This window comes from Dermacentor albipictus, chromosome 9, assembly GCF_038994185.2.
Source record: "Dermacentor albipictus isolate Rhodes 1998 colony chromosome 9, USDA_Dalb.pri_finalv2, whole genome shotgun sequence".
In the NCBI taxonomy this organism is placed as follows: domain Eukaryota; kingdom Metazoa; phylum Arthropoda; class Arachnida; order Ixodida; family Ixodidae; genus Dermacentor; species Dermacentor albipictus.
The window spans coordinates 20541643-20561736 of record NC_091829.1 but is presented as its reverse complement, the minus strand read 5'-3'; the positions used below and the strand labels follow the sequence as shown (position 1 = coordinate 20561736).

Below are 20094 nucleotides of genomic sequence, written 5' to 3'. Positions count from 1 at the left end.
GTGTGCCTCATAATCAGAAAGTGGTTTTGGCACGTGAAACCCTAAATATTATTATTATTATATTATTTTTATTTGTTAATCAATATTGTCGTTAAACAAAATCTTTTTTTTAACCCTTCTGGACTTTTTGCGCTCCCATGCGAGTTTCTTTCATCAACCTTCGAGTTTCTTCACTTAACCTAAGTGCGAAGTGGCTTCATCAAGTCTGCTTTCTAATGACGTTTGCGGGTTCCCCCCTTCAACATGTGCGCCTCGATTACGATGCTGAAGCGGAAGCGGTTAAAGCTGTAACTTTGTTCCCGATACATCGTGCTGAGTGCAGGATGCGGAAACGTCTCTGCCATCAATCCGGCCGTCAAAACACGCGAGCTTCCAGGCTGCACCCCTTTTCAACCACAAACCGTCGTGAACCCACTGGCGCCGCCCGACTGTCGTCGTCTCCGAAAACGCCGTACCTAAACTATTCGCAAACGCAGCTTGTTAGCTACGCCATATGTGTTCCGCAGTTCGAGTTCCCAGGCTCCGAGGACGGCGAGTCATCACTGAACGATATAGTAAGCAACTGCCTAAATGCGGGTGAGCCTGTACTCTCGCATGCATGCACAGGCAAAACGCATTGCAGCCAGGAGGAGAGAGAGAGTACCACGTGCTCAGACATGCGAAGTAAGAACATTGCGGTCTCCAGACTTTCCCACCGTTTCGGTCCGTGAGAGTACTGCAGCAAAAGAAAAAACACGGAGCCCGAACTAGGATCGTCACCCCCGACATCACCCATGCACTACCCCCATCTCGCCCTGTTTAGGAACCCGGTGTTGGTGCTGCTGCCACGACGCCCCGTACGCGTAACGCGATACGACGCTGCTCTGGCCCCCCACCACCACCTCTTTTCGACGGGTCTGGGTGCTACACGCCGCCTTGTATGCTGGGAAGGGTGACGCGCCCAGCGGACCCAAAAGCGATGCCCCGCATGCAATCGCTGCACAACAAAAATAATATAGGCAAACATAGTGCGAACGAAGGGGGAAAGAGCAGTTTGAAGAGCAACAAACAAAACAAAAAGAGTATTCTTTGAGCGGTGGTCTTCCTTATGGGCAGAGTCAGTGGCTCTATTTACACGGCACCACTTTTATGGATCGCTTACACTCTGCCGGTTCTTGAAAAAAATTAGGAGGGGGGGGGTGGAGAAGAGATGCGCGGAGAACCACTTCGTATCACGCGTCGTGCTCAAACCGTGATGAGTGTTTTATGGGCGAGGTTCGGGCTCCCGGGCCCCTCGAGGCGTGAATTTCGGGTCCATTAAAAACGCGGCACATGTGTGGTTCGGTGCGCGCGGTCCCGAGAGCGTTACATCTTCAGTAGCACCGACGTTGCGCCTTCGTATTCCCGGTATATCTTTGACATTGTCCTTTCTTTTTCCTTGTAATTAATTTTGGTTCTTGCGGTGCTTGAACCCACGTGACGCGTTTCGTTCAGTGAACCTATAGTGCGCGCTCTGTTGTACTCTTGTGAGCCTTTCCCGATGCACCAGGGTAGCTAAATCTCGCGTCCTTTGTTATATCGTGTTCTTGCCACGCTGAAGACAAGATAGCCGTTAAAGTTTATTTCGCACCAGTTATTTGCGTTTTAATTGACGATGGTGCACCACGCATGTAACATGTATATCAGCGATTCAAACGCGATACTTGGAGCGCGTGGCTGTCGGCGCTTTGCTGCGTTATACAGGAGGTGCGCTGGGGACACCGAGCCGATGCATTGTGGTATATGATGAGCGCGAGTGCTTTTGCCCGGCGATCACCCAGCGCTAACTTGAGGCGCGAAAAGCACTCACTGGCTTCCACGCGCTGCGATTATCGCGCTTGAGTCGCTGTGCACTGCATATAGCATTTCCTGCGTAGGTCGAGACTTTGCAGAGAGAGTCTATTCTAAATCGTACGTTGACATTTTATGCGCACACTTCCCCGAAACAGTTCCTATTGCTCCAACGCCGTGCGGGTTTTTTTTTCTCGTTTTTTTAATGCGATTGCTACTTCCCAAACAGCAAACTATCCAACGCTGGGTCGAGGGTCACATAAGTATAAAACATCATTTCGCCAACAACTATTACATCTTCAGTCGTTCCTGGATGGGCTAGCAGTTATAATGTTACTAGAAAAGGCAAGGGAAATGCTATATACAGTTTTATTTACAGGCGCACCGTACCACTGATCAGAACGAACAGTCCGCGCAAGGTTGTGTAGGTGTTAGGTTAGGTTATGTAGGTTATGTAGAGACGATGTAAGGTCATCGGCGTCGTCGTCTTCGCTGCCATGGCATGGTAGGCCTGCTCTTAATCAGTAGGAACCGCGCTGAAAATTTGGGTCAGCTGGAGACAAATACAAACATCGTCTCTGTCTCATGCAGCACGACTGCCAGGAAAGGCTGAAGCAGTGAAACAGCCTAGATTCGACATTTCCTGCGAGTTTTTCGCGGTGTTCTTCACGAAACAGCTTCTCTTCCCGACACACGCTTAGATACGTCCAGTCTGTCCCATTGAAAGTATAGCGTCACGAAATTTCCTGCATCTCCAGAATCATGAGGAGCGTAACGCTCTGGAACGGATTGAGAGCTTTGAATGATTGAGTTTCGTTGAATTTGCAGAATGCGGACTATATGCGAGAGCTTTTTACTGAAACGTCAGATGTGAAACAACAACAATTTCAGGTATAGCATGAAAGTACGTATCCAGAGACTCGAGAAATACGCCTGATGTAAAACACTGTGAAAAACAATGAAACAAATGAACCCTTCGCTTGAATACATACCTGACAACCTTACCAGGTACCCCGACGTCTACCTTTCAGCTCGTTTTACTAAAAGATTTAGCACATATTGCTATTCAGTTTTGCAGCATAGTTCGAATCATGTGTGTTTCAAGATTAATGTTTGTGATATTTACATCAATTCTCGTGCTTTTGATGCACTATCTTGGCGCGAGCAACTGCGCACAGAGCACCTGAAGAGGTTACTCAGACATACCACGCAAATTCCTGGAAGTGGAGCTCCACTTACACAGGCCATGGAAAGCAAAGAGCCGCTGCTTTTGTAAAAGAGAAGCCAAACTGGCACTTGGACAGAAGAAGCGTAGCTGGGACGTACACTGTGCATGAGGAAGGGTAAGATAAGTACCTGTGGATAGCCAGTGTTAGGTGGGGTAGAGGTTGTAGGTCGCGTGGTCGAAACAACGTCCTCGCGATCTATGCCATGGCGCAGGATCTGTGTGTGGTCGCTGGACAAACGACATTGCCACCTAAAACCAGTAGCATGGAAGACCGACAAAGATGTTAGCGCGCAACAGGGATCCGTGACACCGGGCGTCCTCCAGTCACAATGACGAAGGAGGTGGCTACGCAGACAACGGTCAAACACAACGAAGTCTCGCAAGCGATAGTTTCGTCGATGCGTCTGCGGCCTCCTGCATTGCACGGCATATATCTCCAGCAGGTGTCCCTTGCTTCCTCCCCCCCCCCCTCTCCCTCCTGAGAAGTGTTAGCGGGGTTCCACATGGTGAACATATTTACGAGAAAGGTTGCCAGGGACCTTATTGTAGTATGATGCTTCGAAGAAAGTCCAGTACGGTTACCACTGGAAGTAACTTCGCTTAGCGTAAAGGAAACTTCCTTATACAAATATGAAATCGTTCAAGTGCCAAAATTTCTTTCTGAGGAACACGAGTTGTTTTCTCTCGTGGTATTATGAGTGGAATAAGATGGTAACATTTCTTTACATGGCATGCTGTACATATCATTAGTTTGGTGAATCTTCATTGATAGATCATAAGCTCATCATGTCATCTTATTTGCATATGTATTCTACTTTTAGAACTCAGGTGCTATTCTGGACAGTCAGATTCCGCCATTTTGTAACATTCGCTATTTTGCCAGTTCTCCTCTTTGGCTAACACGGTAGCGTCGCCCTCTGATCGGCTCGAAATGACATGATGGCAGAAATTAGCACCATGGTGAATTTTTCTCAGTATCCAGATTAGCACCCCAGTATTGACATTCACAGTTGTCCTCGAGCTAATTGGCCCTGCCAGCCTTCCTGCGGGAAAAGTGGAATTAAGGAAGATGAGAATGAGGTGCCGCAGGCAACTTACTCACCGTGCATCGGTTGGGCTTCTCGCCAGAGTGGACGCGCATGTGTATGAGGAGCTTGTAGCGGGCGTTGAACGGCCGGTGACGGCGAGGGCAGCCCTGCCAGAAGCACGTGTACTCGTCTCGGACCCGCTGGTCGATGTGGCACGACTCGATGTGTCGCACCAGGCTCTCCTGCTCGTCGAACAGGGCCCGGCACTCGATCCACTGGCAGTCGTACGAGCGCGCCTGTTGTTGGTGTTGCTGCTGCTGCTGCTGCAAGACCTCGCCGCCCGTGGTCGAGTCGACCTCCGCGAGCTCGGCCGCGTCCGCCGACCCGGTGCTCTCGAAGCTCGAGTAGTTCGACGGCTGGCTGCTGTCCGAGGAGTACATCTTCTGGAAGGCTAGCTTCCGGGCCATGTGCTGGTCGTACGAAGGCGGCGGCGGCTTCTGCAGGTCCACGAGCAGAGACGCGACGCTGGGAAGGGGTTGAGTCGAGTCGACGACGGCCTCGCCGTACTCGACGACTCTCGACGCGGGGCCGGCGCCTTCTCTAGCGCCGTCAGCGACAACCGCCGCAGGTGGCACTCTGTCTGCTTCCTGCTGCTTGATGACGGCCAGGTTGTCCTCGGGTTCCAGGAAGTCGTAGTCCCTGAAGTCGGCCAGCTGGTCGACTTCGTCGATTGCCTGCAGGACGAGACCGGCGTTGTCGAAGGGAGAGCCGGGTTCTTCTTTGGCGGCCATCTTGAGGAGGGTCGGCGAGTAAGGCGTGCTTATCCGGTGCTGCGTGTTGCAGCGTGGACTGGTGGGCCTAGCCGACAGGTGCCCGTACGCTCCCAGAGCTGCAGTCGCCGTCGCGAGGCTTGATGCTGACGAGACAGAGGAAGAACACCGGTTGCCATTGAGGTACGCCACAAGTGAGGTGGGTGAGGAGCGTATGATGGTGTTGAGGTCCATGCCATCCGTGGATGTTGGAGATATGGACAGCGACCTCTTGCTCCGACGGCTCGTGAACGAAGAGCGAGCCGAGCTGCGGTTACTGGTGAAGGTAGACAATGTCGGAGAGGAACTAGTCATGGCGGACAGGTCCGAGCAGCTGGACCCGATGTCTGGTGCCATCCTGAGCTGTTCGTCGGCCTCGAAGAGTGCAGCTACAGGAGACTCTTCTTCTATCAGACTGCCAGTGGCTGTGCCAACGTCCTCTCTCGCGGCGGCGCCTTCTGGAAGAGGGAACCGGTGAGATTCGAGGCTGTTGTCACTCCTGACCAGGGGCTCAGCTGGACTGGCGGCGTCGAACACTTGGTCGTGCTGAACGAAGAGACCCAATGAGCTTAGGTCTTCGCAGAAGGGCTGCTTCTCAGTGACGAACACCGAGTCTTTGACGTCACCAACTATGGCGTCTTGGGCGAAGAATTCTTCCTCCTGGAAGTCTGCGAAGCAGCCGAAGGCGTCTTCGGGGCTGGCCGAGTGAGGAACAGAGGCCGAGTGGCCCGAGGTGTACGAGGAGCAGGGGCTCGGCACGAAGCAGCCCTGGGACGAGGCTATGGGGTCGTTGCCGCCACAGGTGGACAGGTCTCGAACGCAGCAGTCCTGAGACGGCGACAGGTCGAGGTGCATTGCGGTGACCGCCTTGGACCGGGTCAGCCGGGCTCGAGGTCGGCTGCGCTCCGAAAAGCACTTGTGCGGCTGGTCTTGGACTGCAGATGGCATGCGACGAAAAACTCGTGAGTCTTTATGTCAGTGAATAAGAGACTATTTATCTGTGAGGAGAATTGCAAATGAGTGAAATTACATAGATTATAGCAAGGTGCAATGCTTTCGAGATAACTGAATCGAAATCTAATGCAGGAATGAACGATCATCCAGGAAACTGCCTTGACGCGGCAATCTCTTTCCAGAACACAAAATTAAACAGCAGTTGCCCACCTTGACCAAACGCATCGCACTAGAATGTAATCGTCATGGACCTGTCGGAAAGCGACCAATTGTTGAACATATAGCGAGAGAAAGCGTATCGAAGTGGAAATCGACGTCTTTCATATTCTTATAATATTCAAATTGTACACATTTCTCTGCCACATCACTGGTGTTACAAACAATCATGCAAACATTCGAATCTTCGATGTTATGGTTGCGCCCTTTTGCCTAAACCGTCTTCACTAAAAGTTTGAGCTACGTTTCCTCTATCTCGGTGAGGCCCAGAAGGCGGCTGATTTGGCCTGCGTTGTGCCGGTACTTGCTTTGACCTGCGGCATTGTTTAAAAGCGTTCCTGCGCTTTCCACCACCTGCAGGTGGGAGTGAGCAAACCAGAAAAGCTGGTGAATTGCTATGGTTAGACATCTTGCTGCCGACTTGTAGTTGGCTTCTGACACACTACGGCGTCGTATTTCCGTGGCTTCAACGTTTTCGTAGAGAATTGCAAAATCAGTAAATAAGCAAGCTTTGATCAGAATGACGTTATACACCGCCATACTTACGTGTCAGTCCATGAGCACTATGCGGTTCTGCAAAGGTTGCTCCGCGGCAGGCGAACAGCGACAACACCCGAACCGGCACCAAACGCGGAAGTGCGTCAAACAGATCTGACCTCTTCGCGAAGTTCCCGAAGAGTCGCGTGAACTCCGCGCTCGCCAACTTTTGGAACTAAAAAAAAACGCGGAACGCGGTCTCGGCGCTCAAACTCCGCCCTCCAAGCCGGTGTCCCAATGCCGCTCCCGAGCAGGCATCGAGAAGGAAGCGACCAATCCTTGCGCCGCTCGCTCATGCACTGCTTCTTCATCTTCTTCCTCCTTTCACCGCGTCGCATGTGCCGTCGCCTCCTTTTGTTTTATGATGCAACAGCGCGCGAACGCGGCGCATAGGAAGAGACGTTTCGGCTCGCGACGACGACGACGGGTACGCCACCGCGCGTGTCTTTGCGCATGAATGTGCGCGCGCGCTTCTTTGCACATGTGGTGTGCGCGCGTGTATGTGCTTAGACGTGTGCACGGGTTCGAGTGTGTGTGTGTGTGTGTGTGCGTGCGCGCGTGCGTGCGTGCGTGCGTGCGTGCGTGCGTGTGTGTGTGTGTGTGTGTGTGTGTGTGTGTGTGTGTGTGTGTGTTTGTGTGTGTGTGTGTGTGTGTGTTTGTGTGTTTGTGTGTGTGTGTGTGTGTGTGTGTGTGTGTGTGTGTGTGTGTGTGTGTGTGTGTGTGTGTGTGTGTGTGTGTGTGTGTGTGTGTGTGTGTGTCGTATGCTGCTGTTCTGGTTATTGCTTTCAACTTTGTCGAGCAGTGTCTTGACGTGCTAGTTTCGAGAGCTCCCGACTCCTAGAACCCCGAGCACGCGTGTTTGAAACCCGAAGACGCGTACACGTGCGACGCATGGGGCACGCCCATGCAAAATAGCGCGCTCGCTGCCTACTTCTTTCCTTTTCTTTTTTTTTTGGAGGGGGGGGGAAGTATCTCGTTCATTTTTTTTTTTGCGTGTGTGTGGCGAAGGGGGAAGTCATGCTGCCATTTTGCAGGCCTTCTCAAACGAACACTGTCGCGACCAAAGCGCACCCCCATCTCATTTTTTTAATGGTGATTTTTTTTTTCTTGTCTCACTACTTGTCTGGAGGCTTCGTTGCAAAGCAGTGCGGCTTCTCGAACATACTGCTCCTACTGCTGCGGCCTCCTCTTTTTTTTTTTTATCCTCTTCAAGCACAGAGTGCACATGTGCACATTTTTGCACTGCTACTGAAACCATGCTGTGTCTTTCTGCAGCGAAACTTCCTTATCAGGGTCTGCGTCTCTTGTGCAATCTTGGTTTTTTTACGAAGTAGCTGGGCTGGACTCCACCCTGGCAGAGCTAATTACGACAGAGCTAATTACGGCTGGCGAGTGAGTCGCAGATGCGATCATCTCATACTCTGCAGTCATTAAGAACGGTGGCATTTTTCTTCGGCGGCGTACCGCAACAAAGGTACAAAGTGTGTATTAGATTATTATTAGCCAGTCGAACGTCCTGAAACAAATTCCATGGGCTTCTCATGCTATCGCCTGAGTGAGATATAATGCGACAGAATTTTTGGGAATCTGTCAGTCAATGACCTAAAGCTTTTCTGCAAGCATCATACTATTGTATGCGGAAAAAAAACATAAATTTATGAGTAAAAATAACATTTATGAGAGCCACAGTGTATAACACACGCTGTAGGCATGGCTGAAGTCGTTTTCTGCAAACCTACGGTTGAAACTTTGGCAGCAGACACGAACGGCGTGTTCCCGCCCACTTGTTATTACATTAGCGTATACCCTCTTGTATGCAGTCACACAGCCACCCTGACCACAAGAGCTTCTTACGAAGATTAACTTCTTTCGCAATCTCTTGCATATTGATTTGAATTGTAATGAACATTCCTCATACTTGTGCATTCACTGGTGACCTATAATCATTCGGAAAGGTGCATGAAATGGTCTTGTGATATTAGGTCCTGTTAGTTTTCTAATTCATGGCGATCACCCACACTGACATAAGCCATAACTAAGGCTGAACCATTTCTCGTTCATGTTCCCAATCGCGTTTGAGTTCGGTTCACCTGAATCAGGTTCGGGTACTTCTAGGTGCCTGATCTAGTGGTAGGATATGGGGCATCATTAGTGTTCGCATTCAACGCGACCACTTCGACAGAAGTCAGAACAACAGTTGAGTCACTTCTGTGGGTTTCAAACAGCATCCGAAAGCGCTCGAGATAAAACAAATAAAAGAGAATTACGCCGTAGAAGAATGAATCGGCCGCGAAGCTCACAATCCAGAAACACGACAACTTAAATATGAGCGCGAAGTAGTTTTGTTTTATCTTATTTACTTAGAGGAAGCTGAAGATGCTGGAAATCGGTGCGCCCACGGGTACTCCGCGAATGACAAATGTTTTAAATAAAAGTGGACGTATTTGAAAACAGGAACATGAGGTAATATGAAACCGTTCTGTCAATAAAGCAATTTTCGAAAACTGCTTGCACATTAGATGCCGGGAGAGAAAGAAGCAGCAATAAAACGGCAAGTTTTACAGCTACTGCGATTAGACACAAGACAATAAAGTCTGTCAAAAAAAAAAAGAGCAGATACGGAATTTGAACTCTGATCTATTGGACCACAAATCAAGTGTGCCAGAACACTCCGCTATGAGTCATCACTGGGATTTTTTTTTTTTTCACGACCACTCCATGTCTTTACACACTGTTTACGTAGGCTGCCGTAATTGCATCCTATGTGATTGAGTTAGGTATTTTATGATACCGGAAACATTCAGCGCTAGCTTTTCCACAGCATTCGATTGTCATTGACGTTAACTCATAAAAATGGCACGAGGAAATGGGGGAGGTGGGGAATGTGGTGGTTGCCATGTTTGGTTATATGAGAGTGCCATAACATTTGGGCGTTGCAGTGAATCACGGCACAGTTCATAAGCTTGTGCTATGTTTGTTACGACCACATCTGGCCACGTTTAGAGTGGTAATGGTGTTACGCTAGTGAGCACGGGAAGGTGCATGCTAATTTTCTGAATTTCAAATTTGATACACCTTCTTCCGAATACGTATTGCCCGTACTTGCGATCGCTATTAAGTATCAGGTTTAGTTCACTCCACACAAAAAAAAAGGAATTTATGTTTTCCGGTGCTATCATTAATGTGACCCGTTAAAACTCTGCTGTGAGCTCGGAGGATATGATTATGACACAGCTTTTGTTTCCTTCAGTCAGAAGAGGGTTTGGAGGAAACGGAGGGAAGCCGGCCGAAACGTGGCGATAGCAATGATGCATAACCGACACTGCACGCCTGTCCTGTTTTTACACCATTTCTTTAGGTGCACCGAACTTTTTTAAAAATTGCCTTTGACAGGTAATTCTCACCATTGAACTAGATTACTCGATGAGGTGGCCATTACCTCTACAAGAAATAAAGGATTATTTAGTGAATAATTATTATGATTACACTAATTAACATTTTAATTACCTACTTTACGCGTCACATGTTTAAATTTGCGACTTGTAGCCGGTGAGTTTGCAAGGCGATGTATCCACTTGGAACGAATTCTCAGGGCTCCACCAGTTTCGAGATTAATTTTCGAAGGGTCCGTCGAAATGCAGTGAACGTCCCAGTTGCTCTTGTGCTTCAATGCGTAAAACAGCGTTGTCTTACAAACGTAACTGGAACAACAATGCATTTTTTTACCGCATGTTTGACGGTGTATATCTCCAAACTGGTGCCATCCTCATAATTCGTTCTAAGCGGATATGCCTTGCATACTCACTAGCTACAAGTCGTTGAATGAAATATGTGCCGTAAAGCATGTAATAAATTAACAAGTTCATTAGTATGACTATTTTAATTTTTCATTTCTGAATTTCGATGTCTCGTATGTCTCGAAGAAGTAATGGCCGCCTCATCGAGTAATATAGCTTAATAAATATAATTGTGCTATCTCCTACAGGCACGAGCACGAGGTCGCGGGATCGAATCCCGGCCACGGCGGCCGCATTTCGATGGGGGCGAAATGCGAAAACACCCGTGTGCTTAGATTTAGGTGCACGTTAAAGAACCCCAGGTGGTCAAAATTTCCGGAGTCCTCCACTACGGCGTGCCTCATAATCAGAAAGTGGTTTTGGCACGTAAAACCCCAAATATTATTATTATCCTACAGGCACGACCCGCCGCGGTTGCTCAGTGGCTATGGTGTTAGGCTGCTGAGCACGAGGTCGCGGGATCGAATCCCGGCCACGGCGGCCGCATCTCGATGGGGGCAAAATGCGAAAACACCCGTGTACTTAGATTTAGGTGCACGTTAAAGAACCCCAGGTGGTCGAAATTTCCGGAGTCCTCCACTACGGCGTGCCTCATAATCAGAAAGTGGTTTTGGCACGTAAAACCCCATAATCTAATCCTACAGGCAACTTTTGAAAAATATGGTGCAGCTAAAAAAAAAACTATTTTCTGTCTCGTCGTCTGCTTCTGATCGCCGTTGAGCGAGAACTGAAACTCTTTTTTTAGCGGGCTAGAGGGCTTCAACTGTCTAGCCGACTGGTCGGGTCCCCGTCGTCAAGGCAAAACGTGGAAAGGATACAGCTGCGTGAATGAAGCAAGCTGCATTTTGTAGTCGCAAGATAAAGCTTTACGATTGCTAGAAGCTCGCGCACGCATCTTTTTTTTTTGTGCGTGCGTGCGAGCCTATGACACGACTGAGACGGGGGGGGGGGGGGGGGTGCGAGCACTTTCGTATGCATGCGCATTGGAGGCGTGGGTCGCCCGCCTAGACGCCGAATCATGCGCACAGGGGGGTCGTCGTCGTCGCCCTCGGAAAACCCGAGACTCCGACCACGGGCCCGAGACCAGCCCGTCTGTGACCCTCGGACGCCGTATGGACACCAGCCGCGCAGCGCGATCAGTCAGCAGCAAGTTGCAGGGCCGAATTAGGTCGCCGCCTCTTATGAGCAGCGTTTACTGCCGAGTAGGTTTACCGTTAATGCATACAGACCCAAAATAATTCGACGTCGCACTGCTACTCACGATACCGACACCTCATTATTCCCTTAAGAGGAAGCTTTAGCTCGGGCCCAACTCTGACGCGGCCTATTCAAATACATGTAAAAACGCAAAAACGTTTTTCTGAGATAACCCCTGGACCGATTTTGATGAAGTTAGTTGCATTTGAGAGATAAAGTTAAATTCTAGTGACTGTTGGAAGCAGAATTTTGATTTAGAGCTTGAGCTTTGTTAAAAAGATTTTCAAAAATTCAGAAGGTTGAAAAAAATAGAAGCACGAAGTTTACAAACTAATAGCTCTGCATCAAGAACAGATAACGCGATTCTGTAAAAAGCATCCATTAGATCATTCAAAGCGGACAAACTTGATATGTCATATTACATCTTACGTGAATTTGTTACGTTGTTTACCAGGGTTCTGCAAAAGTTGTAATTACATATTAATACATTTTTCGAGCTTCATGTGTAACATATCAATTTTGTCCGCTTTAGATGTGCTATCAGATACAATTCACAGAATTGCGATATCATTTTTCCTTGTTGAGTTACAGAGTTGTAAACTTGATAGTTTCGTTTTCTGAAAATTTGCAATTTTTGTCAATTTTTTATAAAAAATTGACGACCTAACTCGAAAATTCGAAACCAACAGTCACTAGATTCTAAGCTTTTCTTTCAAATGCAGCAAACCCAGTCAAATTTCGTGCAGTGGTTGCCGAGAAAAATGAATTCTCCTTTTACATGTATTTAGATAAAAGCACCCGAGCTAAAGCTTCCTCTTAACAATTTTCAGTTCTCGTTCATGTATATATATCGTCTGATCCATTTCAGTGGAAGCAAATTGAAAAAAAAAAACGATTTAGACCGATAGTGATGCTTTCTTCACATTTGTTCTTTCAGCACGGCGGACACTAGAGTCGAATAGCCGTCGCAGCTCGTTTGTATATGTATAACTGTGATTAGTCAAGACCATCAGCAAAACCAGAACAAAGTGAAAGCTGGAGCCAACGCTTCGTCAAGTGGACTTGTCTTCTTCAAGGCGGGACGGGACCCCTGTTCTCGTTTTGCTCATCGTCTGCAATATCCAACTCCCGACTTCCCGCTGTTTTCACTAAGATTAGTTAATTAACTTAAGTTACTGGTCTTCTAACGGCAACGTTGCAATGGTACTGTTGGAGCGGGGCACGCCGCAGGTAGGAAAACCAATTTGTGGTTAAAAAAATAATCATACAAACGCGATCCGTTGTTGAGATATGTTTACTACAAAAAAAAAACAAATTTGATTTTCGAGAGGGAGACCGAAGGAACAAACTGTCGCGATCGGCCAGCCTCCAGAAGGAAGGATTACACAAATTGAGATTGACGTTCGTCATGTAGCGGAGTGCGCACAGCTGCTCAGCGGGAACGCTGTAGTGTGTGCGCCCAAAACGCATGAGCGCTGCGCTGTACAGGCCGCGCGTGCGCCGTCAATAAGGTGACAGCACGGCGACGGCGACGGCGGCGCACTTGCGTCATGGAGAAATGTCTCTCCCTATGGTTGCGCCTCGAACGTGCCTATAATTGATATCGCAATAAAATGTTTTGTTCTTTCTTCGCCAAAACAGTGTGTAGGTAGGTGGTTTTGAAACTGTGATCTACCATCAACATAATAAAAAAAATTTCCCCCTTGGCGTTTTTTTCGTGCCGTCTAAGCACACAATTAAGACGTGCTACTGCTTGGCTTTTTTGCGTATGCGCCCGATGTGTAGTCTTGACGAAGCCACATCACTCAATTGCAAAAGTCGGAGAATTTTAAGAGATAGAAAACGTTCGACAAATGTGCGAAAAAAATTCACGAATTTGATGCCACGCTCATGATGAATTCATGAATTCGATGCCATGCTTGGCGGTGGCGCCAAAACTTCGTATATAGGGTCGACAGCACGAGGGCTCGTATTTTGTGACGAATACTTGCGCTGCACTATTTCTACAGCCTCATTGCCTCTTCAGGCGACGGTAACAGGCACCTGCTAGCTATGACCAACACCTTCACAATAACGGCAGATTAGGTTAATTACCACCTGCGTAGCGTTCGCGTTCGCTTCAACGGTGACTTGTTTGTACAATTTAAAATTAATAAACGTAGCGTAACTTTGAGCCCGCTAAACAATACCACCGCTCCCAACATCACCTGTTAATACGTCATGAAATTTCACTTGCGATGTGGAGAGTGAGTGAGGAATAAGAGCTCACTGCCGACTCCATTATAACAATATGGTTTCTAGGCGCGGTGCTCAGTAACCAAATCTGTATTAGTTAGTCCGGGTACCCGTCGCCCTCGCAGGATGAAATAACAAGACGCATCTTACTCTGTGGCCACCGGTTCTGGCAGACGTGCAGCCTTGCGACAGAGTTGTCCTCCGAAAGAAGCTGCCGGAAGGCAGACGTGCCACCTCTTGCATGGATCTGGGGAAGTGTTTCAAACCGTGGCTGCAACCTCCTTATATACCCCGCCAACTGCGCGGACCCCCGGTCCGCTCGAGACGATCCTAAAATAAGCAGGTGGTTTCGACTCTGCTTTCTGGGGCCAGACTGTCGGCGGTTGTCGGTATATTCTTCTGGCAACAGGTTGCCCCTTCGCAGGACGGCCGAGAGGTACGCCGGGGTATTTTCGGGAGAAGGCGAAGACCTCCCCTGGTGGTAAAGATCACGCGGTCCCATCATCATGTTTCCGTTTAGGGGATAGCGCATGCGCAGTGTACACGTGCCAGAGGCGCACACTCACTCCTGGGAACTCGGTGAGTCACCGCGTAGAGTCGGAACAGCAAACCGTCTAGACAGGACTATCGTGGGGTAAAGGTATAAATGTCTTTATTGAAAAAAACAAAGCGTTGAGACGCGAAGGAACTGATGGAGCGATGTGGACAGCTACTGGATCTGAGTTCCCGTTCCTCGTTGTTTGACAGTTCGTGTCCTCCGCTTGGGTTTGTGCGCAAGTTTCGAAGTGGAATTCTCTCAACGGGATGTGGTGGCTGCACCAAATAACTATAGGCCGTGATTCTGGTGCTCATATCCGTAATGACACTGCTTATTGCATGATTTGGTTTGCTTTATTACACGCAGTGTTTTTTTGATTTGTTTGCTATTTGTTATTGGTACCTTCTCCGCCCTTCCTTTCTTTCTTTATTTATTTATTTGAAGACAATGTCTTCCTTGGCGAGTTACCGCCACTTTTTCCGTATCGGTTACGTTATTTCTGACGTCTGTTTCTAGCTTTCTTTCGTGGGCCGATCCCGGAAATAGTGCAGTGTAAATATAAGCTCCCCTGCAGCCACTGAGCATGCGTGATCGGGTATATAACGACTACGATAATGATGATACTTACGATGATTATGATTGTGATGCTGATGCGATGATGCTGGCGATGATTATGATAGCGATGATGCTGGCAATGGTGTCGATTATGACGATCGATGGAGATGATTATTATGACCATGATAAGTGATGACAAGAATTGCGGAAGGCGATTCAATGTCTAGTTCACGTCGATCAAACGTTGCCGCTCCAGCGCGATTCTCACACTAAATCATACCGTTAACACAGCCTATTATAACCCCCAACTGGCCCAGGAAGACGTTGTCTTTCATCGAATTCAACTAGACGCCGGATTGCCTTCTACCTTGTATTTCTTCTTAGTAGTGTATCGGACTTCGAAAGAGATGGTTCTAGAGAGACCTAAATTCTTACTTTTCTTAAATTAATAGTAAATAATAACTTGCATAGTAATAACTTTGGCATACATACACCATGGTCGTATCACTTGTGGGCATTAAGTCCTTGTAGCTTAGTACCATTCAATAAGACTCAGACATTTTACCGGTCGTTGGTCGACTGGTGCAGAACCGAACAATGTCGGTCACTCTCTCGGCCAATACCCCTTTAGTTTACAAAATATATGTTTCTTTAACTATTTGAGGATAGTTTGGTTGATGTTACGCCAAGCGCGGAGATAACGAAACTATATTACGCGGTTCTCCATTCCAAGTTGAACGTGCCAAGAGCGATCGAATGCCAACGGCATGCTTCCCCCAAAGAGTCATACAGAGAAGTTCGTTCCGACGTGAGTGATGCCATATATAATTCGTAGTCTTTTGTCTGGTCGCAACTACATCAAACAGTTGTATATACGTAGGTCTACTTCGCCACCGTTACACCGAACAATACACCAAAGAATGGCCACTCTGCGCCAATTACACCAATGTATCCCGCGCACACTCTATGAGAGTGCCAACAGAACCTCTTCGTCTTCCTGGTGAGGGCTATATTGGATCATTCCCTCCCTCCCTCCCTCCCTCCCTCCCTCCCTCCCTCCCTCCCTCCCTCCCTCCCTCCCTCTCTCTCTTTCTCTCTCTCTCTCTCTCGTAGATTTGTTTGCCGCTTAAGCTGTAGTCACAAGGCATGTGCTGGCCATTCAGTTTGCCGGCCAGGTTGCAGTTCGCGCAAACTCATGGTAGAGGTTGCTGATGCGTCGAAGTCGTCTTTGTAACAAGAAACATAAGGAAGCGATAGACGGGGATGCCTCAGTCTGGTGCCGACGCTTTGACAGAGCAATTCGCCTTCCTGGCGGACTACAGAGGTCACTCTTCTCGGGTTACTACTATGACCACGGATTAGCGCTGCAAAGCCTTTGACGTCGGCAAGTTTTCTTGACGAAGAGTCGGTACCAGACTGAGTCGTCCCAGTTCCATCATGTTCTCTCATACTTCATGCTCAATGCTTAAGAGCTTGTACTGGGGGCAGATTGTCCAGCTCATAGAATATACGGTGCCATACGGTAAACTGCAGTTTTCAATTTACCAACTGGCCACAGGAAAGCGTAATTCAGAGTGGCTATTCATGCGATTTGCCATGATTGTTTCCGCAAGAGGTCAAACACACATGTACACGTTTACAGGACGAGCGGAATCGATTTGCGCCCCTGCCCCTGCTGTCCTTTTGTGGTTGCGTTTTCTTCGCGCAATCATGCAAATCGAAACGCTTCAACCTGTCCATCGAAGTGTTCGTGTTCCTTTTTTTTGCTGTCGAGTTGTCCCACGGTTGTCTTCCGTATCAATCGGCACCCGAACGGGTTCGTAAGAGCAGAGCGACAAAGCGACCCCGTCTTTCGTCGCTGCCTCCGCTTCCTTAGCTGATGGCCGTTGCTTCTTCGCGGCGATGGCGCTATAATTGGCAACTCCTTTTGTTTCACGCTCGCCGTGACAGTGCTTGCACGGTCCGCTGGGGGTCTCTCTCTCTCTCTCTCTCTCTCTCTCTCTCTCTCTCTCGTGTGGCACCGAACTCTCTCCGTCTCCCCTCGTATTTATAATAACAATTTAAAAAATACGCCTACTCTATCCTCGCACCACCAACGCCACGGGCTCGTCTCTAGCGGTGGCATGTACCCCCCCCCCCCGCACACACACACACATACGCACACGCACACACACTCGTCCGAAGGGCGCGCTCGCGTGTCATCGCCGAGGGTACTCCGTTGCGTGACGCAACGTCTGGGCAACAGGCAGTGCGCCACTCAGGCCGTAAATCAAAAGCTGCAACGCGTCGTTTCTTTTCTTTTTTTTACTGCACCTTGAAAGCGGGGCTTATACCAAGCCGGTCGCCAACGACGAGAGGGCAGCCAATGTGCGTAGAAGTTCGGAGCTCGTCCGAGCCCGCCACGATATGTGCACGGTTGCTGTGCACCTAGTGGCACATGTCCACTTCGTCTGCTGCTGAAGTGCTGATTGCTGTGCTGAAGTACCAGCGAGAAGGGAACAGGCGCCAACAGTCAGTTTGCTCCTCGATGGTTCAGCTACGTACAGCCAATCAGCGGTGGCCCGATGGGTAGTCCACTAAGTGGACACTAGAGTTACTGTGTATGACTAGGGTCATATACAGTAACTCTAGTGGACATTTGCAGAATATTCTCCCTGGTGAATTGCGAAAACATCCGTGTACCTAAATTTAGGTGCACGATTAAGAACTCCATGTGGTCCAAATTTCCGTAGTCCCCCATAACGGCGTGCCTTACGTAAAACACTACAATTTAATTTTTTATTACTACCCTGCTGGTCAAAATTAAGCCGAAACCCTCCACTACAGCGTCTCTCAACCCACTGTGATGTTTTGGTACATTAAACGCCAGGCATTAACTAATCTAACGGACCTCATCAGGAAAATACTAACCTCGACTGCCGGTCTCGGTTGCTGAGGCGAATAGGCATATACCTATTCGCCTCATCTTGCTGGAATACCGCCGTCAGACATCGGTGTGGCATTAAGTGTCGGTGCGCTCCTATCAAGTGGTGTATACGTTTCTGTAACCTACCAATGACGTCAGGTGTTGTGAGCGCAGTGTAAGCAATATATACTTTTAGCGTGTGCGCTATTCCGGCAAACGGGGGTGGTTTGGCCCGATTGCCGGATGGGCGGGTTGTCGGATAGGTGGGGACGTAAACGTGAGTGACCGGAGCGGTGCAGCCGCCTGGTGCCGTAGAGCTCAACGAGACAAACGCAGAGCTAAAATTGCAGTAACCTACTACATTCTGCTTCGCTGCTGGCGCAAATTTTCGGCAGCGGCGTCATTGTGAACACGAATACACCGCTGTCGAAAATTTACACCAGCAGCTAAGCAGAATACAGTAATTGTCTTTGTGTTTGTGTGGTTGAGCTTTGGATGCAGCTGGCGCCACCAATATGGCCGCTCACGTTTGCGCCCCCGCTCATCCGGCAAACCGCCCGCGTTTGCCGAAATATCGGACGCACTAAAATTTCCTAATAACAGGTTGCTGCGCCGACTAATTAGTTCACCGGCGTTACATAGAACTGGCTGCGTTGTGTAGCGTTGATGGAAGCGTAAATATATTTCCTTTTTCTTTTTTTTCTTTTTTTGGCACTCGGCCTTGAGCAATAAATTTGCGAAGCGCCACCCCTACCTATATGACAAAAGATACATCACGTTACTTACGGCTGTAACCAAATGTTCACTTTTTGAAAGCAATGTTCACTTTTTGCGGTATTCCGAACAACTGTTTGCCAATGTTCACTTTTTTTTATCTGTTCCAACAGATGAAGTGGCTGGCGTCGACAAATACAATCTGATGTTCGAGCCGGTAGGCCCCACAAAAATCGGTAGGGCGGCCCACTTTGCGATGCTTATGGTAGCGCCAGCTGAATCGGCCAATGTTAGATGACCGTCGCCAAAACGTTCGAAGGAATCGAAGGAATCTGGCACACTAATGGTGAGGGAATTCAAAGTCTGGCCTTTGACGGCTAAGTACATCACCGACATCTGCCTGTTTCTGGGTCCACTGCACGACGAAGTCAGTGGTGTCGCGCCACTTAATTATATCCTACGCCTGTAGTTTCATTTCCTCGCACAAACTCTTCCTTTGCCATTCTCGGCTGCTCTACCCTGGCCGGTGGCTCCAGTTCTGTTACCTTAACAGAGCGCCGGCTACGTACTCCACGCATTACGTACATGCCTTGCCCAACGCTGCGCTTCCTTAATATCAAGGGGAATAACGGCTACACGTGTTGGCTCTATAATCAATATCATCATTTTGCCTCCTAAAGAGACAGTGAGGATAAACACTAAAAATGTTAAGACTGACAAAGTGCTTCTTTCAAAACTCTATTTTCGTTAATTTCGTCGTACTAGGTCGACTAATAGAACAGAAAATGAACGGCACATTTCCATTTCATGAATTTCGCGCCGGTAACGCCAGAGAGGGAACGCCAGTGTGACGTCACAAATTTCAAAGCATTTTCTCGTACTTGTGCTGGCTTGTGGCTCAATCGGAGTTCTTGAAGCTTGCCAAGTTCGCACTCTCGCTTTTCTGGGATACAGTGTAGTCCACCTGTGCCGGTGAAAAGTAACCAGGCCCGAGAAGACGACGACGCTAGAGTCTATGACGTCACGGCAAACTGAAGCTGGGAACCCGTCTTTCGTACTGCCGTCTTTTCTGACATACAAGCAAGTTCTCGCGGTGAGATTGACTTCTTCATATTGCAGAAGGGTAATTTAGTAATACAGCTCAAATTATTTTTCCTTCCGTATTGCCACTTTAAGGTTACGCCTATAGTTTCGTTTTCCGTTTCATCGCACTTATGGCATGCCCGCTATGAGGGCGCCATGTCGGTCGTTCCGGTAGCTGCGCAACGATCACGCTAGAAATCAGCGGTTTACATACACGTATCAAATCAGAATATTTCCAAGTTTGAAAGAAACACGCATTGTCGTATTCTTACCCTTGAAGTGAAGAATGTCTGTTCCGATTACTCTATGACGTCAGATCGATCGGGGTCGTACAACAGTTTCTAAAAGGCCGTGCACGCCGCGACGTGGACCAGATTGGCAATGAGCGTCGGCCCAACATCGGCGGACCGTAGTCAGCCTATGGGACGACGACGCCAATCCCCGTGTTACTTTCCCTTTATTATTTTTATTTGTTACATACTTCGGACT

At 48.5% G+C, this 20094-nt stretch overlaps 1 protein-coding gene across 1 annotated transcript in view; it reads right to left on the bottom strand.

The window, feature by feature from the left end:
* The window catches only part of LOC135917322 (zinc finger protein GLIS3-like), a 64440-nt gene that overhangs the window by 12346 nt on the left and 32000 nt on the right, over positions 1-20094 (bottom strand). Inside the window, exon 2 of the mRNA XM_065450892.1 lies at positions 4140-5809. Within this exon, the coding sequence (XP_065306964.1) occupies positions 4140-5809 (1670 nt within the window). The remainder of the gene's footprint in view (positions 1-4139; positions 5810-20094) is intronic.